Consider the following 21668-nt stretch of genomic DNA (forward strand, 5'->3'; position numbering starts at 1 on the left):
CCCACTCTGTCATTTTACATGGCCAACAGCTTCTTGGCTGAGTTGCTGTCGTTCCCAATCGCTTCCACTTTGGAATATTTAGGAGCAAGGAAATTTCACAACTGGACTTGTTGCACAGATGGCATCCTATCACAGCACCATGCTGGAATTCACTGAGCTCCTGAGAGTGACCCATTCATTCACAAATGTTTGTAGAAACAGTCTGCATGCCTAGGTGCTTGCTTTTACACACCTGTGGCCATGGAAATGATTGGAACACCCGATTTCAATTATTTGGATGGGTGAGTGAATACTTTTGGCAATATAGTGTACCTAAACACACTCTATCAACATTACATGCTGCCATGTTGATTCCATAATGGTACACTTTTGCCTCAAGGCAACATATGCAATTTTCCATTATAGTACGTTGTTGCCTCAAGGCAACAGTTGCATTTTAACAAGTTTCCACTATTTAATGAGCAATTAAATTACATTAAACTATAAAAAGTTAAAGTTTACTCACCTATGAGTGTGCATATATTTTTTTTATGATGGAAAAGGGCCAGGAAATTATGTTTTCAGCCAATTTTAGGAGCAAAATGGCAAAGCTGTTTTCTTTGAAAAAGTCTGGGAAAAGGGGTTTCTCGATGGCTTCCTGAAGGTCATGTGACAAATTGAAGCATTGTTATTGGTTCCTTATGGTCTTCCGGCTCTTTTTTTTTTTTTTTTTTTTAGATTTTTTCTGGCATAGACACCTTTATTAAGCAGTAGACAGGTAGGAAATATGGGAGAGAGAGGGGGATGTGACATGCAGCAAAGGACCTCCGGCCGGAATCGAAACGGGGTCGGCTGCGTATGTGGCATGCGCTCTAACCACTCGACCACCTGCGCGCCGTCTTCCGGCTCTTTTAAAGTATTGCACCATGCAAAGGGAGGCATTGTGGAGATGTGAAATGGGTTTGTTGCCCGAGGGCAACACGGTACCATAGTGTCTAATAAAGTTATCTGGCTGTTTGGGGCATATTAACACAATGAACCTGTAGTGAACACACGATTAAACAAGCACCATTGCTGATGAAAATCTATCTGCGTGACTCAGGCAAATATGTTCACTGACATGGTAATGTTTAAAGTTTTATTCACATAACATTTATTCTAATTCGCTAGCTTTCCTTAATCACATTCCATCTTGGAAATTATAGCGGCCTAATGAAACACACTGTTAGCTTAAATTTGGATTTCTGGAATTCTCTGGTTTGAACATCAGTGGAAACATTTGGGATAATCTAAGTACACAGCTCAACAAAATATATAACAAAGGTCTATTAATCTTAAGACCTTTTAATGCAGAATCCTTCAATGTTGCTCACCTTGCTGTCAGTTTGATCCCCGAGCTGGACCTTGAGGATCTCTGTAGTTTTTGTATGACCTGTGACAGCAGCCATAAACTCTACCAGAGCGGTTTTACCACATCCAATAGGGCCCTCAAGCAGCACAGGCTTCTGGGAAGCCACGGCCAATGCCAGTCTTCTCAGATTCCGGCAGGTTGAGTCCACCAGCACCAGATCTTTTTTGTTCACCTGCAAAATAGAGTCAATATAACGACGGTAGAGATCCTCAGCAGAGACTGTTTTATGTGACAAAACAAGAGCTGCGTACCTGTTCAGCCTGTCTAGGAACTATCCTGGGTAGGACAACACCACAGACTGCCACAACATTCTGGGACAGGTCCTCTGATACCACCTGGCCCCTGGTAAACTTATTAGCTCTCTCCTGGCGCCACATCACAGAGCCCTGATTGGTTAACACTAAGGCTTTTTCTACCTCAAGCTGCTGAGCTTCTTCCAATGCTCTAAACAAGGAACGAAGAAAAAGACATGACATGCAAACAAATAAATATTATTCTATACCAGTTTAGCCAAGATAACACATTTGTTGAAATAATACACTAAGAATGTTTTTCCTATTATCTATGAACACATTAATTCTACAAACAGAAATATAAAAAAAAATATGTATACAATCATATGTGTAATTAAATATACTAAAACTGTGCTGTTTTAGTACCATTACATTACAAAACAGTTTCATGAGTAGCACTGAAACTAAGAATTCTCCAGAACACTTGGTCCAAGATGTGACACTCGGTAAAAGAAAGGAAAAACAAAGCTACATACTTAATTTTCATGTGTAGGATCTCATCATTTGTGAGCACCTTCCTCAGAAAGATGGTTTTCTGGTTATCAGTCATATGAGAGACCAGTGCTAAACAATGGGCAGTGTACCTGTTAGAGACAATTGGAAAGTACAGAATGTTCAGTTGGGCGGGGCAACGAAGCAACGAGCAAAGAAACGCAAAAAACAAAAATAAAAAACTTTGCAGGCATAATTATATCAGCTACATGTTAATACAAACTTCACATTTATACAACTATAAACAGTGAAAAAAAAAGAAAAAAAGGAATACCTGCCCCTTAAAGAATTTTTGTGAGACTGTCCATAATGAGTCCAACAGTGTAATAGGAGGCTAGACAAGTGGACTGCTTTTCCAAACCTGTAGTCTACATCAACCACAATGCAATGTAGCCACTCAGAGACATCACTGGAGGCAATTTATTAGATCACATACAGCCCTCATCTGGAGCCACAAAAGGCGTTATACTACTTGTACACATACATGCACACCACAGTCTTAAAATTTGGGAATTTTGGAATTCAAGTAAAAAAAGGGTATCATCAAGATTACTCTTTTTGGATTTCCAAAAAACAAAGGATTTATTAGCCTATATGGCCTGTGGCGCATCATTAGGTACATACCCTCGAACCATTACGTCGCTGGTGAGCAGCTGTGATACACAAGGACTCCAGTCCCAAAGCATTCGAAACTTGGCACAATCACTCTGGAGGAAACGTAGGGTGGCACCCATGAGGTCACGCAGCTTCATCCTCCTGGGGCCATACTGAACAGCTGATGACTCTTCACTGGTGAAGAAGAGCCTCTGAAACACTGGGGGGGCATCGTTGAAGTACCTTGCGGCAAACCTTATGGAGAGAGGTACAAAATGAGTCAGAGTAGAATGTAGCCAGGAGAAATGCTGAGTGCAAGATGAACCAGTAATTTTGGAGTTTCCTCAGAATCTGACTGTTCTCAGACATACACCAATGGGATAAATTTACAAAATTACATCAGTCTTGCAGATAGACTGTTTTGAATACATGACATCTGTTCTGAAGTTCCACAAGGGATCTGCCGTGGTCAATTACTATTCATAATATACATGCTACCACTTGAGAACATAATTTGAAAGGACAATGATGCTGCAGCTTTAAACTCCAGTGACACCTACTTTTTGGCAAATAGTAAATGGATGAGCAATAATTTCTTAAACCTAGAAGAAATGCAGTTTTATAATCTGAGGAAATTAACTCCCTGAATTAACAAGTCTCTCTTTCGTCCTTGATTCAGATCTAAGTCTCAAGACCCACATTAACAAGTTAATGAAGACATACATTTTCTCCCTTAGAAAGAAACACGTACCTTTATTTTTCATCCAACACAATAACTGTAATGCACCTTTTACTGATTGCCCAAAAGAACTCACTGAGAGACATCAGCTCATTCAAAGTTCTGTAGCTCAGATAATAATTAGAACCACATTAGTCTTCTCAACTCTTAGAGTTGAATTCAAAGAAAAAGTTCAGTCATTATCTAGTCACCCCATGCCAAGGGGAAGTCAGGAGAAGTTTCGTAGTTCATACATTTTTTCTAAAGCTTCACAGCAAAGTAGAGTTGGGGACTGAAGTGTATGGGCACTAGTTGTAAAACGTATTAAAAAAACAACCAATTCAGAAAACATAGAAAGGCTCAGTAAAGCTCGATATTGCTTGATACAGCTCATCAAGCTTCATAATCTAAGTCTGTGCAGGCCCTGAGATCCCAAAGTGATTTGAAAAGAAGCATCCGACCTGCAGTAGGTGCACCAGCTCCATCACTTTGAGGGTTTAACTAACATCTTTTCAAATGAATTTGAGATCTCAAGGCTTCTGGAGTCTTGGATAATGCCAGATAAACTGTTTGGAGCAATTTTTTGTTCTGGCTTTTTTTTCTGTTTAAAAACAAATCCCCAGCTACTTCAGTTGTTTAGGAGAATGCTGCAACACTGTGCTGCTGTGAAACTCAAGAAATGTTTTGTGGAAAACAAATAATTACCCAACTTTCTATCTGCATGGGGTAAGCAGATAATGACTGAATTGTCATTTTGGTGTGAACTATTCCTTTAAGGGGTCTACTAAACTGGTGCTCACCAGGAAACATGTCCAACAATTAACTTTCCTAAATATGTTTCCATGTTTATGCTCAACTTGTCCAACCATGTCCTGACTCCACCTCTGCACACAAAAATGAAATTATTACCAGTCTTCTCATCTCACACTGGGCAACTGAACCAGACCTTTCATCTCGAAGCTCGGTGCTAAAAAATAGTCACAGCTTCAATATTTGAAAATATATATTTATATTAAAAACACTGTATTTTTGCTTAAAGGCCTCCAACCAAGCTAATCAAGTACCTCAGGTCAGCACCAGAATCTTTGCAGGTGAGACATATAGGGGACAATTTCCCTGGTCACGGTGAGGAGAATAGATTCCACTTACGCCTGTGCATCAGGACTGACGCCGAGGAGTTTGCTGAGGGCAACACATAGGCGCTCGTGGAGGTCATGGTTGATCTTGCCACCAGTTTTGACCCTCTCTGCATTACGCTCCAACAGGTCCAGAACCAGCGGCCGCAGGTGTCGAGCAATCAACAAAGTATAGTCCTTTTCCAACAGAAGCTGAGCCAAACACTCCAGAATACACTGCCTGTCCTGCTGGCTCCATATCTGAGGGGAGATCATATGGCAGGGACGCCTCAGTTGAAATACTGATTGGTTGACATAAAAGCATTCATAAATCAATATATTTTTAAAATATTTACATCCTATGGATTAATAAGGCACCAGAATAACTTGTATGAAACAAAATACAGTACAACTATGTCATTTGGACTGTGACTGCTGACATGTGATAGAAACAGTACTGCATGCTGCACACAGGACACGTTTTGTGTCACAGTGTGAAAATAAAACACTCCTTCATTTTATACAAGTCAGGAATCAACATATCTTACCTGTTTGGACAGATATTGGCTTAGTTCGTTGTGACTTTTGTCAACATGTCTGGATATGGTGCCCAGTGACGACAGGCTCAATTCTAAATTTTCCATCGTATCATTTGTCGCCTGTGGAGGAGCGATCTACAAAGAAAACTAGCTCGCGCGGGCTCTGATTAAGTATCCTGATTTACTGTTATTGAACTAAACTGTGAGGTTCATCACGCGATTGTCTGTCTGAGGTTGTATCACAACACATAAGCACGTTCCCGTCACTGATGTTAAAATCCTGTCCACATGTGAGTGAAGCTCAATTCCTTCCGGGTCGGGCTAGATTCTCCCCCGACGTCGCGCTGTAATGACGTAAACGGACAGGGACGCCGGCTCAGTGCAACTCTCTCCGCTAGTAGAGCAACTTTCGCCCTGGAGATCTGCCATATCTGCTGCGGTTTGATGCTTTCATTCACACCAGTCGGCTGCAGTGGGAGATGAACCGCTGGAGAAGAACATCTGTCACGGAACAGTTGCTCTCCTTCAGGGTTTGACTTCAGTTTTAAGGATATTTTTTTTCAAACTGATGAGCTACTAGAACACTCCCTCAGCTCTGACAGACCGCGCGAAAATGTCGTTACTTCCTGTGCAGAGAAGTCTTGGCGCGACATTACAGTTGTAAACAACAGGAGGACACACAACAGTACGCCGACAAGTAAGTCAACTAAGTCATAGTTAGCTTACAGTTATATCCTTTTTTCTGAATGTCTGCTCGATGTATAAGTTAGCGTTAACATTAGCATCCCGACGTACCGACTGAGCACTTCTGTCCTTTTGGGTAAACTTGGCTCACTGTTGAGTTTGGAAAAGTACATTTAAATGTGCAGCCGTCAGTTATTTAACTGACTTCTTTATCAAATAAAATTAAATGTCAGTTAAGGAAAGGAAACTGAGAAATTTTCCGAAAGAAATATTAATTGATACGCTCTCAATAAAAAAAAGTATGAATACCTCAGTGACGGGATGCAAGTTAGACATACGTTAGCATGAAAGGATAGCTGAGCTCAAACGTCCATCAAATTATATCACGTTAAAGATGCTAAACAGAGACAATTTGACTTTGAAGTTCCTTCTATCTTTTGTAGTACCTGATTTAAGTAGACATGTATGTGGGTTTGAAGGGTTTAGGACAGCTTCATTTATGTCAATGTTAGCATTAACGTTACTACTGTGAGCTCAGTTTTTCAAATATGAGATTTGGCCGTTGAAAAAGAAAAAAATAGAAATTTAACAATAATTAACCAAAAAGTTTAACATTAAATTGAGACGCAACAGTAGGGCTACTAGGTCCTATTGAAGAAGTGTGTCTCTGTGTAGCCCTGATAGTCGCTTTGTTCTTTGCTGTCTTCTTTGTTTTCCTGTGGAAAGTGGTGAACAAAAGAGGTCCATCTAGACCACTGTTATAATGCTAACAGCTAAGTGATCAGGCTGTATTAGAGATAACCTTACTGCATTTACAGTTTAAGATGAACTGTAGGTATGAGCAATATGTTAATATATTCTTTGTCATTTTTTGTATAATAATAATGTTTGTTTTTTAAAAACAACCATAAACCAGCAAATGAAAGCCCATTTAATCAAGGTACTTCTTTACAGTGATGTAAAACTTAACTGCTCATTGCCCATCATCACCTATAATATACAACCAGAGAAAATAAGGGAAAAGACATAAACAGTATAGAAAAATCGCAGACAGTTGACACATGTGTAAAGTATACTGTACATATTCTGTCAAATTGCCTAACATTATTTGTGGACTGCGAATATAACATGAAGTTGAACTATTCTGGAGGGTGATATAGTCTTTGAATAATGGCACACTGTTTTTAGGCTATATTGTGATATGAAAAATATATCTCAATATGTCAAAATCTCACCAAAAGAACTTGCTAGGACATGCTAGGACAGGGCTACAAAATCAAATATCACATCATTTTTGAGCAGATACCTATGTTGTAAGAAAATTGTTGGGATGACTATTTGTACTTTGACAAATATCATATAAATGAGAATTTTAAAAAATAATCACAAGTAATGTGAATATTTATTGACTCAGTGTGTGAAGGCAAGAATTAGACACGTAGAACAGCCTTGGAAGTTCAGAAAAGGACATCATTTTACCATGATAACACTTAATGTCATATCTCCATATAATGAAAAACGAAATAAAATATACATATATTTCCTAGCTCTAACTCCAGTAAATCTGTAATGCAATACAAGAGATGGATTTAAACAGCAAGGTCAAAATTCAAGTAGCAGATCCAAAAAAACACTTCATCATGCCCTCACAATATTCAAATAAACACCTTTTCTTTCGCAACTGGCCTGTTAAAATCTTTCAGATGACATCATCAGGGTTATTTTCTCCAGAGACTGTTGGAGTGCCTCTTTATAGATTGGTTTATCAACTCTAAATAATTGTGTATCTGATGAATCTTGCCTGGGTTTTCAGTGCATCCATCAGTTAGGTGTTAAAAGTTAATCTTCAGCCTCCTTGTGTTAAAGGAGAACTTCGGTCGATTTCAACATGCAGCTTTATCGCTCAAGCTACCCTTGACTAGCCAGTACCGAAAACGCGAACACTTTTGGTCCACCCGTAACAGGGCTCCTTGAACGGAGAGTTAGCATTGACAGCTAACAGCATGGGGTCAGAACTTTACACTGTGTTTTAAGCATCTTAACATGCTCCAAATCTCACCCCAAAAGGTATGCAGCATGAGCAGACACCTAAGAACACAGCACTGTAGCGTTTATGACTCACAATGAATAAAAAAGTGGTTAAAACAGTGTGTTTGTGCAAGCAGCTACATACCGTTTGTTGACATCCATGTCGTAGACCAAACTAGTCGATCCGTTGAGCGTGCGCTTACTCTCTCACTGGCAGCAACGGACACTTGATTTTTGCAGACAGAAACGTATTTCAGCATTTTCGTTTTTCTGTTCATGTTACAGCCTGCCATGAGCTATTAGCCTTACAATAGCCTGTTATGAGTCTATTCGCTCTGCACCGAGAGCTAGCTTGTCTGCTCATGCTAATGGTTCTTACAGAGAGCAGAGCAGAGAGTCCGTGATGATCGAAGCTGTTTCCGAAATAGTCACGATGGAAAGCTTGTCTGATGTCGAAGTGGAAGACATCGACGACGAACCTTTTGAATTCGACGGTAGTCCATATTTGTTCGTACCGGAGTATACAGATGAGGAGTTACTAGCACTAGAGAACGAGAGAGCGGAGAGAGAGGCGCAGAGAGCGGAACAGGCAAAGGCGGCTTCACGGCCAAGGACATCGGCGGCGGACAGCGACCTGGTGGTGCTCTTGTGGATGTTGTGTCCAAATGGATACAGAAGAGGAAAGCCTATGCTGTAAGGAGTGGGATATCATACAGCCTACTCTGTCCCAGGATGGCGCACAGTGTGTCACCCGCACAGTGTGTCACCCGCACAGAGTTCAAACAGAGTTTGCATGTCTATTTGTAGGACGACCAGCCACAACGGTGATGTTTTGGGGTCGTAGAGAGGCAAACGGTGGAAGCTTATATTCTTATATTTCTTCATTCTATTGCCACAATTGGGCATTGCACAAACTCGTACCATTTTCAGTAACTAGCGCTGCTTCGATCATCACGGACTCTCTGCTCTGCTCTCTGTAAGAACCATTAGCATGAGCAGACAAGCTAGCTCTCGGTGCAGAGCAAATAGACTCATAACAGGCTATTGTAAGGCTAATGGCTCATGGCAGGCTGTAACATGTACGTCATGAACAGAAAAACGAAAATGCTGGAATACGTTTCTGTCTGCAAAATTCAAGTGTCCGTTGCTGCCAGTGAGGGAGTAAGCGCACGCTCGACGGATCGACTAGTTTGGTCTACGACATGGATGTCAACAAATGGTATGTAGCTGCTTGCACAAACACACTGTTTTAACCACTTTTTTATTCATTGTGAGTCATAAACGCTACAGTGCTGTGTGCTAAGGTGTCTGCTCATGCTGCATACCTTTTGGGGTGAGATTTGGAGCATGTTAAGATGCTTAAAACACAGTGTAAAGTTCTGACCCCATGCTGTTAGCTGTCAATGCTAACTCTCCATTCAAGGAGCCCTGTTAGGGGTGGACCAAAAGTGTTTGCGTTTTCGGTACTGGCTAGTCAAGGGTAGCTTGAGCGATAAAGCTGCATGTTGAAATCGACTGAAGTTCTCCTTTAAGTGTGTTTTGGGTAATAGTTGTTGCAATTAACTATTTTCTTTTGTCATTGTTACCAGGATCTTCTTAGGTAACAGCATCACGGTAATACTGGGAATAATGGAGGACAATGACATCAACGATGCATCTGGCCGTAAGTATAAGGCTTTTATATATCCATTCAATGATACTATTAGATCTGTTTTTTTTTGTGTCTATAATGGGGAATTCTGTTTTTAAAAAGGCTATCTTTTTTGTTTGTTTGTTTTTTTAAACATTTTTTGGGCCTTTTATGGCTTTATTGACAGTATAGCTGAAGATATGACAGGAAACAGGGAGAGAGAGAGGGGGAGTGACACGCAGCAAAGGGACCCATTAAAAAAATGTTCCAATGGAATGAAAATGTAGGACTAGCCACAGATGTGGGAATGAATGTGGGAGTTATTTTGGAGGTAATGCGCAGCTGTCCAACATTGGTAAGAGAATACATGTCATGTGATTGCAGAGCCTAGTGATCTGGTGTTAAGTGAAAACATGGTCCCAATATTGAACCTTGAAGGATACTAGTTTTCAGAATGCAGGGTTTGGGCAAGGTGCCATTCCATGTGACCTGAAAGGTGCAATTTGTCAGGTATGATGTGAACCAGTAGAGTCAGCAATGCCAAGTTCAGCCACAGTGGAGAGGAGGATTTGGTGGTTGACTGTATCAAACACAGGATAAGTCAAGGAGAATGAGGACTGATGAGTAGGATGAGACTCTGGTGGCACAAAGTGACTCGGTCACCGTGAGGAGGGCCGTCTCAGTGGAGTGAGCAGTCCTGACTGATTTGGGTCAAGGAGGTAGTTTTGGGAAAGACAGGAGGAGGACAGTTGGTTGTAGACTGCGTGTTCCAGGGTTTTAGAGACAGAATGACAGAAGAGATACAGGTCTGTAGTTTCGGGTGTCAGCTGAGTCTATGGTGTAGCTGTCTTGAAGGGAGTTGGAATATGGCCTGAGGTGAGGGAGGAGTTGATCAGGGTAGAGAGGAAAGGCAGGGTGTCGTGTGAAATGTCTTGGAGAAGGGAGGAGGGAATCGTGTCAAGGGAACAGGAGGTGGCATGGTTAGACATCACTAGTGTGAGAAAATCTTCAGAGGAGAGAGGGCTCAGGTTAGGCCATCAGAGGTGATGGTTGGTGGAGGTGCTTTAAAATGTGTAAAATGTGATAACAAACATTTATAATACATATATAATATCCACAGTCATGGTACCGGATGTCAGTGAAGATTCTGTGGATATTTACGATGGCCTGGATATCAGTTCTAGCAGCAATGCAGGTAAAAGTTGTTTCTGAAATAGTTTCATTTTGGTCTGATACAGCACAATAGCATTACCAGATATCAAACATAGTATTGCATGTGATAAAGCAGTCCAGCACAGATTCCTTTATCCAACATTATGGCTTTATAACCATGATTTATCTAATGTATTGTCTTGTCTGGGTTTATTACAGAGAAATCACCACCAAATGCTTCTGAGCTGAAAGAGTCAATGGATCTTTATGAAGAAATTGTCACAGAGGAACAGCAGAGCAGAGAGTCATCGTTCTCTGAGGTGAGCCATGTTTCCTCACATGAAATTTCACACTTAAGTCATATATGCGGGAGAGATTGTAACCCCTGCCTTGGGTTGGCATTTACATTACAAGCGGCTCTGAGATAACAAATAAAAGGATGTAAATTTGTTGGTAGAATGGTTTGGGTTAATAGTGATCTAGAAGTGACCCAGGGCTGAGGTGAAAAGCAGTTACAACAGATTTCCCGCTGACCAACAGTTTGGTGTGAGCTGTCAGATACAGGATGAACCTTTGTTTTAATTCGGTGTCATACACAACATTTGCATATTAAAGGATTATCTGATAAAATGCAAAGGGCTGCTTTCAGCTAGCCAAGTGCTTCATAATCCTATTCTTTTTCTTTGTTTCAAGTTGAAGTCCAGATTCCAAGCAGCCCAAAACCAAATCAAAGAGCTGCGCAGAAGACTGGAGCAGATGGAGTTGCAGGTTTGTTTTATTGTTTCTATTTTTCAATCAAGGGTTAGTTTTATTGCTTGATTATTATTAGGGCTGGGACAACGCGTCGTCCCAAACAGGAAGTGGTAGTACCTGCGGAGGCTGAGAATAGTCCCTCTCACACAGAGACGCTGCATTAACGCTGCAGCGGCGGTTTGTCAATTCTCCGCCGTTGGTCATTCACACAGAGTGAAGCACTGCTGGAAAGCTACTGTTTGAAAATGTTGTTTATGTTTAAAAATGGGTCTTATAATTTACCCACTCAAATTGCCATTTTCTCAAAAAATTTGGGGTTAAAATCATTGGCTTTGTGTACATAAAAAATTGTTTTGGTTATTTGAAATATTGTCTCACAGCTTGATAAGCAAACCTGGGTACTCAAGTATTCGAGAGGTTGTTAAAGCCTACCTCAACTAATAATTGAACAGCACTAACATGGTGTGCTCTCTCTGTCTTCTCTTTTTCAAAAACAGAATACAGGATTGAACACTGAGAACTGCCGCCTCAAAAAGAACATCTCTGCACTGTTAAGAACAGCTAGACAGGAGGTGTCACGGAAAGATGCTGAAATTCAGAGATTGAACCAATGGTATGTTTTGTTTTAAAATCAACTGGTGACTCATTACAACTAGCCCTGTCCTGAATAACATTTTTGGGGCTACGAAATTTGAAGCAATCATGGCATCCTTAATTTGAACTTTATTATCTGTTTCACAATAACATATTGGGCTGTAGGTTAATCTAATGTATGAAATGCTCTGTACTACCTTAAGCTAACTCGAGCTGCAATGATTAATTAATTGGCAACTATTTTTGATAATTGATTAATTGGTTGGAGTAACGTTTCTCAGATTCCAGCTTTTTTAAAGAGGCATCATGTTCAGCATCTGAAAAAATGCTTGTTGATGTCATGTCAAACACATCTATGTACTGTTTAAGAGATGACTAATGAAGTTAGCCTGCTAACCAGCTTGCCCCAGCCCATTCTGTATCACCATTTTATAACTCAAGAGGCAAAAAATAATAATAATAATTAACATCAACACTGAAAATAGTCACTGAATCTAACAACTTCAGGTATGATATGTAAAAGATCACAATGGCAGCTCAATTACAACAGATGGCTTGTTCATGATTACCACTATGGATTGTAGAAGCTACCTCTACTGACTTATCTATGTCTACAGACTAATCAGTTGTTAAATCATTGTTTCATTGCAAGGTCAGAGAAAGGGCGCCTTCATCATCAACCTCACAATAATCATCAGCGTGATCAAAATTCGTTCAGTCGGACCTCCAAGAGTAAGCCACCTCCTCCACCATCCTCCAGTCCTCCACCTCCTCCTCCACCATCCAGTCCTCCTCCCCCTCTTCCACCTCTACCAGCTTCACCTGGCAGGGATGATCATCCTCCACACAAACCTCCTCAATCTTCCAGAAAGGACAGCGATAGTTCCACCTATCTGCCCACTGGATCTTGTAAGACAAGAGTGTCTAAAGAATCTTCATACAGTTATTCCAAAAGTTCCTCTAGAGGAGATTGTGTTGAACCTGACAAACAGACTGAGCACTCTATCATCAAGTCCACCAGCTCTTCATCGACGCGACATAGTGAGTCATACAAACACAAGTCGAAGCACAGAGAGGAAAAATGTCCAAATCAAAAGCTATCTGGTTCAGTGGATAGGAGACAAAGAACTGGTTCAGATCCAAACAAGGAAGGATATGCCCCTGAGAAAAACAGGTCCCACAAAGCAGACAGAGACACAGGACGAAGATCAGACTCCAGGTCGTGTAAAAGCAGGGACACCCTAAATGGTGAGGGGCACCACAGATCAGAGCGGGCCAAAAGCCCTCCACCAGAGACCTTAGCTTCCTCTGACAACAAGAATGGGAGAGGTCGAGAGATGAGAGAAGATAGAGCCAAAATGTCCACATCAGACTCTAAACATTGTGCAGCTCACAGCTCTAAAGAGGGCTGCCACCGAGATCATAGAAAAATCAAGACTAGTGATGGACATATCAGAAGTTCAGACTCAAAGAAGCCTTCTTCCAACCAACATGCTGACTACTACAAAGAGAGGGAAGGGGACAGATTGCCAAGGGATTCTCAAAAGAAAGGTGATGTACAGCATCAAGAGGAAAGCAGAAAGCACAAGAGGAGCAGTCTGTTAGAGACAAGCAAGGAACGTGAGAAACAGAGGTCAAAAGAATCACTAAATGTTAAAGTAGATGTATGTAGTAAGGAAAGAAAAGAAAAAACACGGGAGGCCTTAAAAAGATCATCCGAAGAACCGAAGAACGTTACAGAGAAGAGCTCTGTGGAAGAAAATAGTCCAAACAGGAAGCTGTGTTTCATGGAAACACTGAATCTAACCCTTTCACCAATTAAGAAACCAGTGTTAACCATCGATGCCAGCCAGGATAACCTAACATCTGTGGACGAGGTCACTGAAAATAGAACGGATGATGAGAGCTCACAACCTAACATCGAAGACATGTGTGTGATCGATGAAGTAAACAGCAGTGAATTACAAGCAGAGTCAGAAGATGTTGCAGAACAATCTGCAGATATTGCCAAAACTCCAGGATCTGAAAAGACAAATAATGGGTGTGATGGCATAAAAGATGTTATTGAAAAGGACAAAAAACAGAGTGAAACTCCTGCTGCTAACAAGCAACTTGAAGACAAAACTACCTCAGCTCTAGATACCCCAGAGAATGTACATCTGACAGAAAAATCACCAGAGAGGAGTTCTGTAAAATCTGTTTCAAAAAATTACGCGGACAAAACCGAGCTGGCCTTATACAGCCAGGTGGATGAACAAGGAGCAGATGATGTCAGTGACAAATCTGGAAGCATAAACAAACGATGCACAGACAATTCTTTACAAAAAGTAAACCCTGGAAATAAAACTGATCAATCTGTCGCAGTGTTCAAACCTGTTGTGCTTGATTCAAGTGTAGCGCTGAAGTGTAGAACTTCTAAACCTGCGGTACAGAAAGGCTTCCCAGCGGATTCAGTCAAAGAAAGTGTTCCTGATGAGGCCAGTCAACAAAATCAGTCACCCACTACCCTACCTCAAGACTGTCAGCAAGGAATTTGTCCTCGGGCTTCTAGTTCCATTCATGAGAAAGATGCTTGTGGAATGCTAGATGGTCCTAAAGATGCAGATGCTGTATCCAGTACAATAAACCTGGAATCACTTCCACAGGAAGGGTTGAGTCTTCCTGAGGCCATTTTCATTTTAACACAGACCAGTGAAAACGCCAATGACAGCATCACAACTGAGTCAAGTTCCTCCACTGGCTGTATCGCGGTGTCCAAAGTCAGCAGTACAACAGAGGAATCAACACTGCCAGAGAAGTATAGGGATCTCAAACCAAAGAAGAACTTCAGTCCCGGAAAGATAGAGATTAACTTTGAGCCTTCCAGTTCTATACCATTAGTCCATGATGAGGACTCAATGATGCGCACACTGAGCAATTTGAAGAGGATCCCTGATGCCATAAGCCCTCTGAGGAGCCCAATACGGATGGTGAAGAGAAGTCATCTCCATATTCATGGCAAGCCGGGTCATGTCAAGAGCCTTCAGAAAGGTAAAGGTGGCCTGATAATAAAGTCTGGTTACATTAAATCTTGTGCATATTGCATTTAAAGGACTAGAGTGGAAGTGATTGCTTGTAATGTTTTAGGTCTGTTATCTTGTGATTACAACTTAAAAAAGGAAAATTCAGTCCTTATCTACTTACTCCTGATGGCAATGGAACGTCGAGCGAAGTTTTGTAGTCCATAAAAAAAAATTTGGGACTGTAGTAGATGAGGAGTTGTTTTAAATGTTAAAAAAACAAGTTCAAAATCATAAAATGGCTCCCTACTGTTTGTCTGGCGCAATCCGAGTCTCTGGAAGCCCCAAGATCCCAAATTGATTTGTAAAGTTATGTAGTGTGGCCTAGGAATTACTTGGGGATAACTGTCTTAATAACAGGCTCAGGGTATTGTCATTGTAGCTTTGGCATCTCAAATGGCATTGACAGTCAGTTATTTACTGTATCATATAAAGACAAGATACACATGATTTACAAGATAATAATACTTTGTAATAATCATGTTTTTTAATCATAATTAGGAAATGCTGTCATAACAACTACAATATGCCTAAACTCTTTTCGTTTTCCCTACTGTGCAGAATTTTCATGCAGCACAGCTGATGATTCCAACTCAAAGAAGCTGGATGTTAACAAAGAAAACAAATATCCAGGTTCTCCAGCAAACCATGAAGCACAAAACTTGGTGGACAAGGTATCTGACCCGCCTTCACGTCTCTCTGACACTGAACTGGAGGAGGGGGAAATTTTAAGTGAAAGTGATGAGACAGCTGCAGATCCTCCCATTCCGTCAACCAAGAAGACGAAGTTGACACAACCAGTTGGAAATAAATCAAGTCCAAGGCCTGTGTTAAAAAGGACGTCTAAAGAAAGGTGTGTTACATCAAAAGAAACTAATGAAATACCGAGTGTATCGGCACGAAGTCCGAAGAGTCGTTTTAAAATGGTTTGTCCTGCAGCAACCAAAGCTGCTTTTTCCACCATAGAGGATGTAATGGAGACATTCAAGTTGGTTCGTGCTGAGATCCGAAAGAAGTACATGAAGCTTCATAAAACCTTTCCCAAGAAGAGCTTCTATGGTGTGATGGACAATTTCCAGGAGTCTTTTTTAGAATTTGTGGATGGTGCTCATTTTAGTCAAATATGCAGACAGGAAGGGGAGCTGAAATCCAATCTGAAGAAATTGATTGCATCTGTGTTTAGCAAGGTATCAAATAATGGTATTGTGAAACGCATCTTTGAACAGCAAGCATCTGATCTGAAGCAAAAGTTATGGGACTTTGTAGATGATCAAGTTGATTACTTGTTCAGGGAGGTTTATAAAACGCTAAAGGGCCTTTGCAAACCAACAAGAGCTCAGGCTGAAGACTGCAGTCCCAGTGGATCTGAGAAAGTATCTAGACAGCCTCCTGCAAAGAAGCCTCAAAGTCAACAAAAGGAGGCCTATTCGGCTCCCACCAACCTGAATCGGATCAAGCCTTGCACTCTGGCGCCATACAAAAAAGGCCTTGGGAGCAGAGGCAAAGATATAAGAATCACACATGTCAGTAAGGACAGGAATGTTGACCTGCACTCAACAAATTGCCCAAATACACAAACTTTGGTGGACTTCCCTACTCCTAAAACTGTTCTTTCAACACCAGAGAAAAAAAACACATCTCTGGTTGTCCCTCAAAATAGCTCTTTGCTTGACAAAACTGACTTTGAGCTGCTCACAGAACAGCAAGCCTCTAGTTTAACATTCAACCTGGTGAGAGACACGCAGATGGGAGAAATCTTCAAGTGTCTCCTGCAAGGATCTGACTTGCTGGAAAACAGTGGCATAACTGGAGACAACACAGCCTGGTCTCTTGGTACACCAAGGAAGGATGGAGAGAGACTCCTCAGCATCACTACTCCAACAAAATTTGATTCGCCATCTAAACTGCTTTCCCCTTCTAAATTTGAAACGCCCTCCAAACTTATTGCAACATGGTCAAGCATTTCACCTCGCAAGATGTCATCTCCACTATCCAAAGATCAGCTCCCACTGAATCCAGCTTTATTTGACGAAAGTTGCTTGTTGGAAGTGCCGTCAGAGAACAGAGCAATGCTGCAGTCAAGCTTGGCTCCACAGAGGTCATACTCCATCCTAGCTGAAGATCTGGCAGTCTCCCTCACCATTCCATCACCTCTCAAGTCAGACAGCCATCTCAGCTTCCTACAGCCATCGAGCATGCACATCATGTCCACTCCAGACAGCGTCATCAGCGCTCACATAAGTGAGGACGCTCTACTGGACGAGGAAGACGCTTCAGAACAGGAAATTCACCTGGCCCTCGACACTGACAATTCCAGCTGCTGCTCCAGCAGCAGTGTCGCCTCGGAAGAACTTGCCACTCCCTTCGTTTTCAAGCCTGACTTGCCAATGCAGGCACTAGTGATGGAGAAGTCCAACGATCATTTCATCGTAAAAATTCGTCAGGCAGCCACGGCCACAGGCACAGACACCACGCTCACTGCTGATGATAGCTTAAGTCAAACACTAACAGATGAAGATCAACTTAGAGAAGATGGCGTTGCATCTCATGAAAGTCAAGAAAAAGCTGTTTTGTCTGACAAATTACTGAGCAGTACCCCTACAAATACAGAACCATCAGAGAACAACCTTGTTGAAAGGTCTTGGACCTGTCGGACTGCCAATGGTACAGATACCCATCCCACTGAAGATGCAAGCTCAAGATTACATAAAGATTCACCCAACAAAACAGAAAAGTCAACTCAACAGAATACCTCAAAACTGCCAGAGCCTACTCCTTTAGACAATAGTTTACGCAACAGTGCTGAGCGCTCTGATCCATCCAGCAGAGACAGTTTCACAGTCAATACTGATGACAGCGCAAGTCAAACACTGCGCACAGAAGAAGACATGCCATCTCAACAAAGTCCCTTAAAAGCTTATATCTCTGAGTCTTATAACAATCCACATCACCCTGCTGAAAGCTCTCCAACAAATCAAAGGGTCCAAGTGTTGGCGTCACATGTTTCAGACTCCGAGAGAGGTATAATGGAGGTTTCAGACCCGGACACAACTTTGACCACTGCAAAGAGAGACATAAACAGCACACCAGAGAAAGACCAAAGGGATCTACTCAAACGTAAACGGAAGAAGCACCAAGAGAAATCAAAAGCCAAGCGCTACAGAAAAGATGAAGAGGAGAGTACCGAAGGAATGATGTCGAATTGTAAGGATGATAGTGAATCCAAATCCTCTCCGGCATCTCTGTCCCCGAACAGTCTCTATGCCAAGAATGTCATCAGGAAGAAGGGCGAGGTGGTGATGTCATGGACCAGGTCAGTAGAATATATTTGTATTCATTTGAGTACTGAACAATACTGAAGTATTTCCATTTTTCTACGACACATTTACCATTGCACCTTTTTGAATCCTTTTTGCTGGTAATACTTCTGTACTTTTTTACTGGTAGTTGAACATTTTTACCTTGAGATATTGCTACTTTTACTCAAGCAAAGAACCTGAAAATGTCTTAAGCTACAAATAAGAATAGACCATGGCCTCTTTCTCTTCCTCTTTTTGCTCCTTGCGAGTACTGCATGTTCATGCCTGAGGGACTTTGTTTCCCCAGAAATATCTCCACTGATTCAAATCTTAAAATTGAAATGGTTTAACTAGACCAAATCCATCTCTGGCCTAAAACCTAAACAGACCGAGGTGGGAAAAATGTGTTGTTTTGGAATTTGAATGCAATCTTTGGCATTAGGCAAAAAAAAAAAAAAAGATGATCTCCTGAAGTACGCAAATGCAAATGACAAAATCTGGCCCGGCTGACACAAAAATGTGTCACCCATGAACATACTTAACGTGTGTTCTTACACACAGTAGGAGGTTACAACCTTCAGTCCTCAAAGGGTGATACAGAGTAAATCAGAGCGTCTGCATAAATGCAGTACAAAACAAACATGGTGTCGGTTTGTGCTGCGATATGTCATTGCTGCTACCGCGTTGGACAGAGCAAGACTGGCCTGAAAATAGATAAAAGTAAAAGGAGAGTTGGTATTTTGCAGGATAGAATGCTCTGTAATGTTAACATTTCTCAACAGATTTTAGTGTTTTGAGTCATTTTTGTATTCAAAGGAATGTGATGAAGCTACATGGAGTACAAAAAGGTTTTGTCTCCAGTTTATTAGAATTTCAATAGTTTGGCTGTAATCACTGCAGAGGAGTGGGTTTTAATGTTGTAGGCTGAATTAGCCTACTTAACTGACTATGAGGAACTTTTAAGTGTTTATAAAACAGTCTAGTGATCCCTCTGATGATTATAAATGACCTCTAACAGCAAACGAGACCATCAGCTCTTTACGACAGCAACGCTGGTGTCATACTGCCTTTGTACAAAAGAGGCCATTAGAATCAACAAAAACTGAAAGTTCCTCGCAGTCACTTTAAGTGATGGGAAATAATTTTGGCATACAAAATTGTTGCAACCCCAAATCTGCTGAGGATGATTTTGGCTTATCTTTCTGGGTTAATACTGGTGGAGACGTCCTACACTTCACATATTGTCTAATTTAATTTGCATTAAATGTGCAGAAAGTTTTTTGGATTATGGAAGTTGCTTTTTCTGTCCCTGTCCCAATCATTGATAACATAACTCATTTAAAATTCAAGATTCTGCATCTGTTACTACTGATAACAGCTCATCATTGAGAAAGATAGCAGTATTGTATATAGGGCTGGGCGATATATCGATATAAAACTTATATCGATATATTTTTGAAATGTGATATGGAATTAGACCATATCGCATACATCGATATAGTTCAAATTTGCGCTGTGATCCTTGCTCCGGGCAAACCGCTGACCCGGAGCTCTCTGCACTGCTCCCCCCGCCCCTCCTCCTTGATGCACAGAGAGGGGAGGGGCTGGAACAGACACTCCGGTACTTCAACAAACACTTTGGTGGCCGCCGTTGCCCTGCACTTTGGCCTTGATACCCCGTGAAAAAATATCATCGCACGGCCACCGGTCAGCGTAGCGGGCTTGCCTTTAATTACAGCCACCTGAGTGCACAGTAGTCACTCACAGTAACTTCAGTGAGTCCGCGGTTCACGCAGGTGGAGTCTCATCATCACGATGATCTCACGTGAAAGCCTCTCAAACAGCAGCAGCGTCTCAAAACAGAAGAACGAAACTTACAGCACAGCGAGCGAGCGCAGCCGGTTTTGACATGATACGTAACTGACTTATGTGGTAGGATTTAGTCCGGTAAAGTTGGAAATATATTCACAGATTCGAACTTCCCGGATCAATAACTCATAAGTGAAACCTTGTTAAAACACAACTGACGGCTCTTTTCCTACCGTAGTAAGGAAGACAACGAGCTACAACCGTATGTTAATCAAAACGAGCGTCTGGACATTAACTCTGGTCTGTATGGTCAGCCAGCTGTGAGACGAGGGCGCAGGGACCGTCTACAAAGTGCAACACTGAAAAGAGAAACTACAAAAAATATTCAATAACTTCACTATTATTCAGAGTGTAGTGTCACCAAAATCACTCCACACATCAGTGGTCTCCTGCTGGTTATTCTACAATTTTTTTGTTTGGAAAAAATGTGCTTTGCCATAATTTTGGGGAATTTCTATTTGGGAGAAATATTCAATAACACTAATATTCAGTAAGGTGTCACAAAACTCACCTCACCCTAACCCTACTTCAAAAAAACTGTTTTGTAATGTAACATCAACTTGATATTGGTATTTAAAAAATGTTTTAATACATAATCCATGTCTTGTTATAAATTAGGATGTTATGGTATCAGTCTGAAAGGTAAATCAACACATTTTACTCAGCGGCCTTTGTGCCCCTGACAAAAAAAAAAAAGTGAAGGCCAAATGGACTTGCCCCTAAAATGACGAAATTCCCACCCACATGTCATATTTGGCTTTGATTTTGACTGAACATTTGCTCTCACTTTGCATAAAAATATCGGGATATATATCGTATATCGATATTCAGCCTAAATATATCGGGATATGACTATTAGTCCATATTGCCCAGCCCTAATTGTATGACAGTGGTGACACAGGTAAACTCTAGGACAGTTAATTACAGATAAAGACAATTCTGACACCTTTATTGATCCCTAGAGGGGAAAGTCAAGTATATGCTTGCATGGTATGGTAAAATATCAGCCAGTATAAAAATAGTTCTATTTGATAATAAAAATAAAAGTGTCTCAATATAAATGTATATATTATGATATGCTACAGTGCTATACTGTGTTTGTTGTACAAGGACATTCTATTACTGCTACTGATTACTGCACTTTACCTGTATTCTGCCTCTTCCAGAGAGGATGATCGAGTTATTCTGGTCGCCCTGCAGACAGAAGGTGCTTCACGTGAGACTTTCTCTGCCTTGTCAGAGAAACTTAGTAAGCCATCTGAGCAGGTAAGGTCATCTTTACTTTTCATTTTGTAATCCGTGACTGTACTGCTGTAATAAAGGAGCATGTGATAACTGGTAACTGCTTCTCTTTTCTCAGATCGCTCACAGATTCTACCAGCTCATGAAGATCTTTAAGAAGAGGGAGAAGATGGACAGTTGATTGCTTAGACTGTGTGTGCTTTGTTTTATGCAAATA

The 21668-nt window shown here is 41.1% G+C and overlaps 2 protein-coding genes across 2 annotated transcripts in view; one reads left to right on the forward strand and one right to left on the reverse strand.

Moving 5' to 3' along the window:
* mdn1 (midasin AAA ATPase 1) overlaps window positions 1-5471 on the reverse strand; it is a 91947-nt gene extending 86476 nt beyond the window's left edge. Inside the window, exons 1-6 of the mRNA XM_030404990.1 lie at window positions 5151-5471; window positions 4637-4863; window positions 2800-3024; window positions 2160-2267; window positions 1642-1834; window positions 1353-1562 (exon numbers count right to left, since the gene is read on the reverse strand). Of these exons, the coding sequence (XP_030260850.1) occupies window positions 1353-1562; window positions 1642-1834; window positions 2160-2267; window positions 2800-3024; window positions 4637-4863; window positions 5151-5246 (1059 nt within the window). The 5' untranslated portion in view covers window positions 5247-5471. The remainder of the gene's footprint in view (window positions 1-1352; window positions 1563-1641; window positions 1835-2159; window positions 2268-2799; window positions 3025-4636; window positions 4864-5150) is intronic.
* A 5-nt stretch (window positions 5472-5476) lies between these two features.
* The window catches only part of casp8ap2 (caspase 8 associated protein 2), a 17183-nt gene continuing 991 nt past the window's right edge, over window positions 5477-21668 (forward strand). Inside the window, exons 1-10 of the mRNA XM_030404991.1 lie at window positions 5477-5838; window positions 9443-9516; window positions 10604-10678; window positions 10855-10955; window positions 11329-11403; window positions 11886-12001; window positions 12635-15012; window positions 15603-18354; window positions 21376-21475; window positions 21570-21668. The exon at window positions 21570-21668 is cut by the window's right edge and continues 991 nt beyond it. Coding sequence (XP_030260851.1) covers window positions 9483-9516; window positions 10604-10678; window positions 10855-10955; window positions 11329-11403; window positions 11886-12001; window positions 12635-15012; window positions 15603-18354; window positions 21376-21475; window positions 21570-21632 — 5694 coding nt within the window. The 5' untranslated portion in view covers window positions 5477-5838; window positions 9443-9482 and the 3' untranslated portion in view covers window positions 21633-21668. The remainder of the gene's footprint in view (window positions 5839-9442; window positions 9517-10603; window positions 10679-10854; window positions 10956-11328; window positions 11404-11885; window positions 12002-12634; window positions 15013-15602; window positions 18355-21375; window positions 21476-21569) is intronic.

This window comes from Sparus aurata, chromosome 22, assembly GCF_900880675.1.
Source record: "Sparus aurata chromosome 22, fSpaAur1.1, whole genome shotgun sequence".
NCBI classification, from domain to species: domain Eukaryota; kingdom Metazoa; phylum Chordata; class Actinopteri; order Spariformes; family Sparidae; genus Sparus; species Sparus aurata.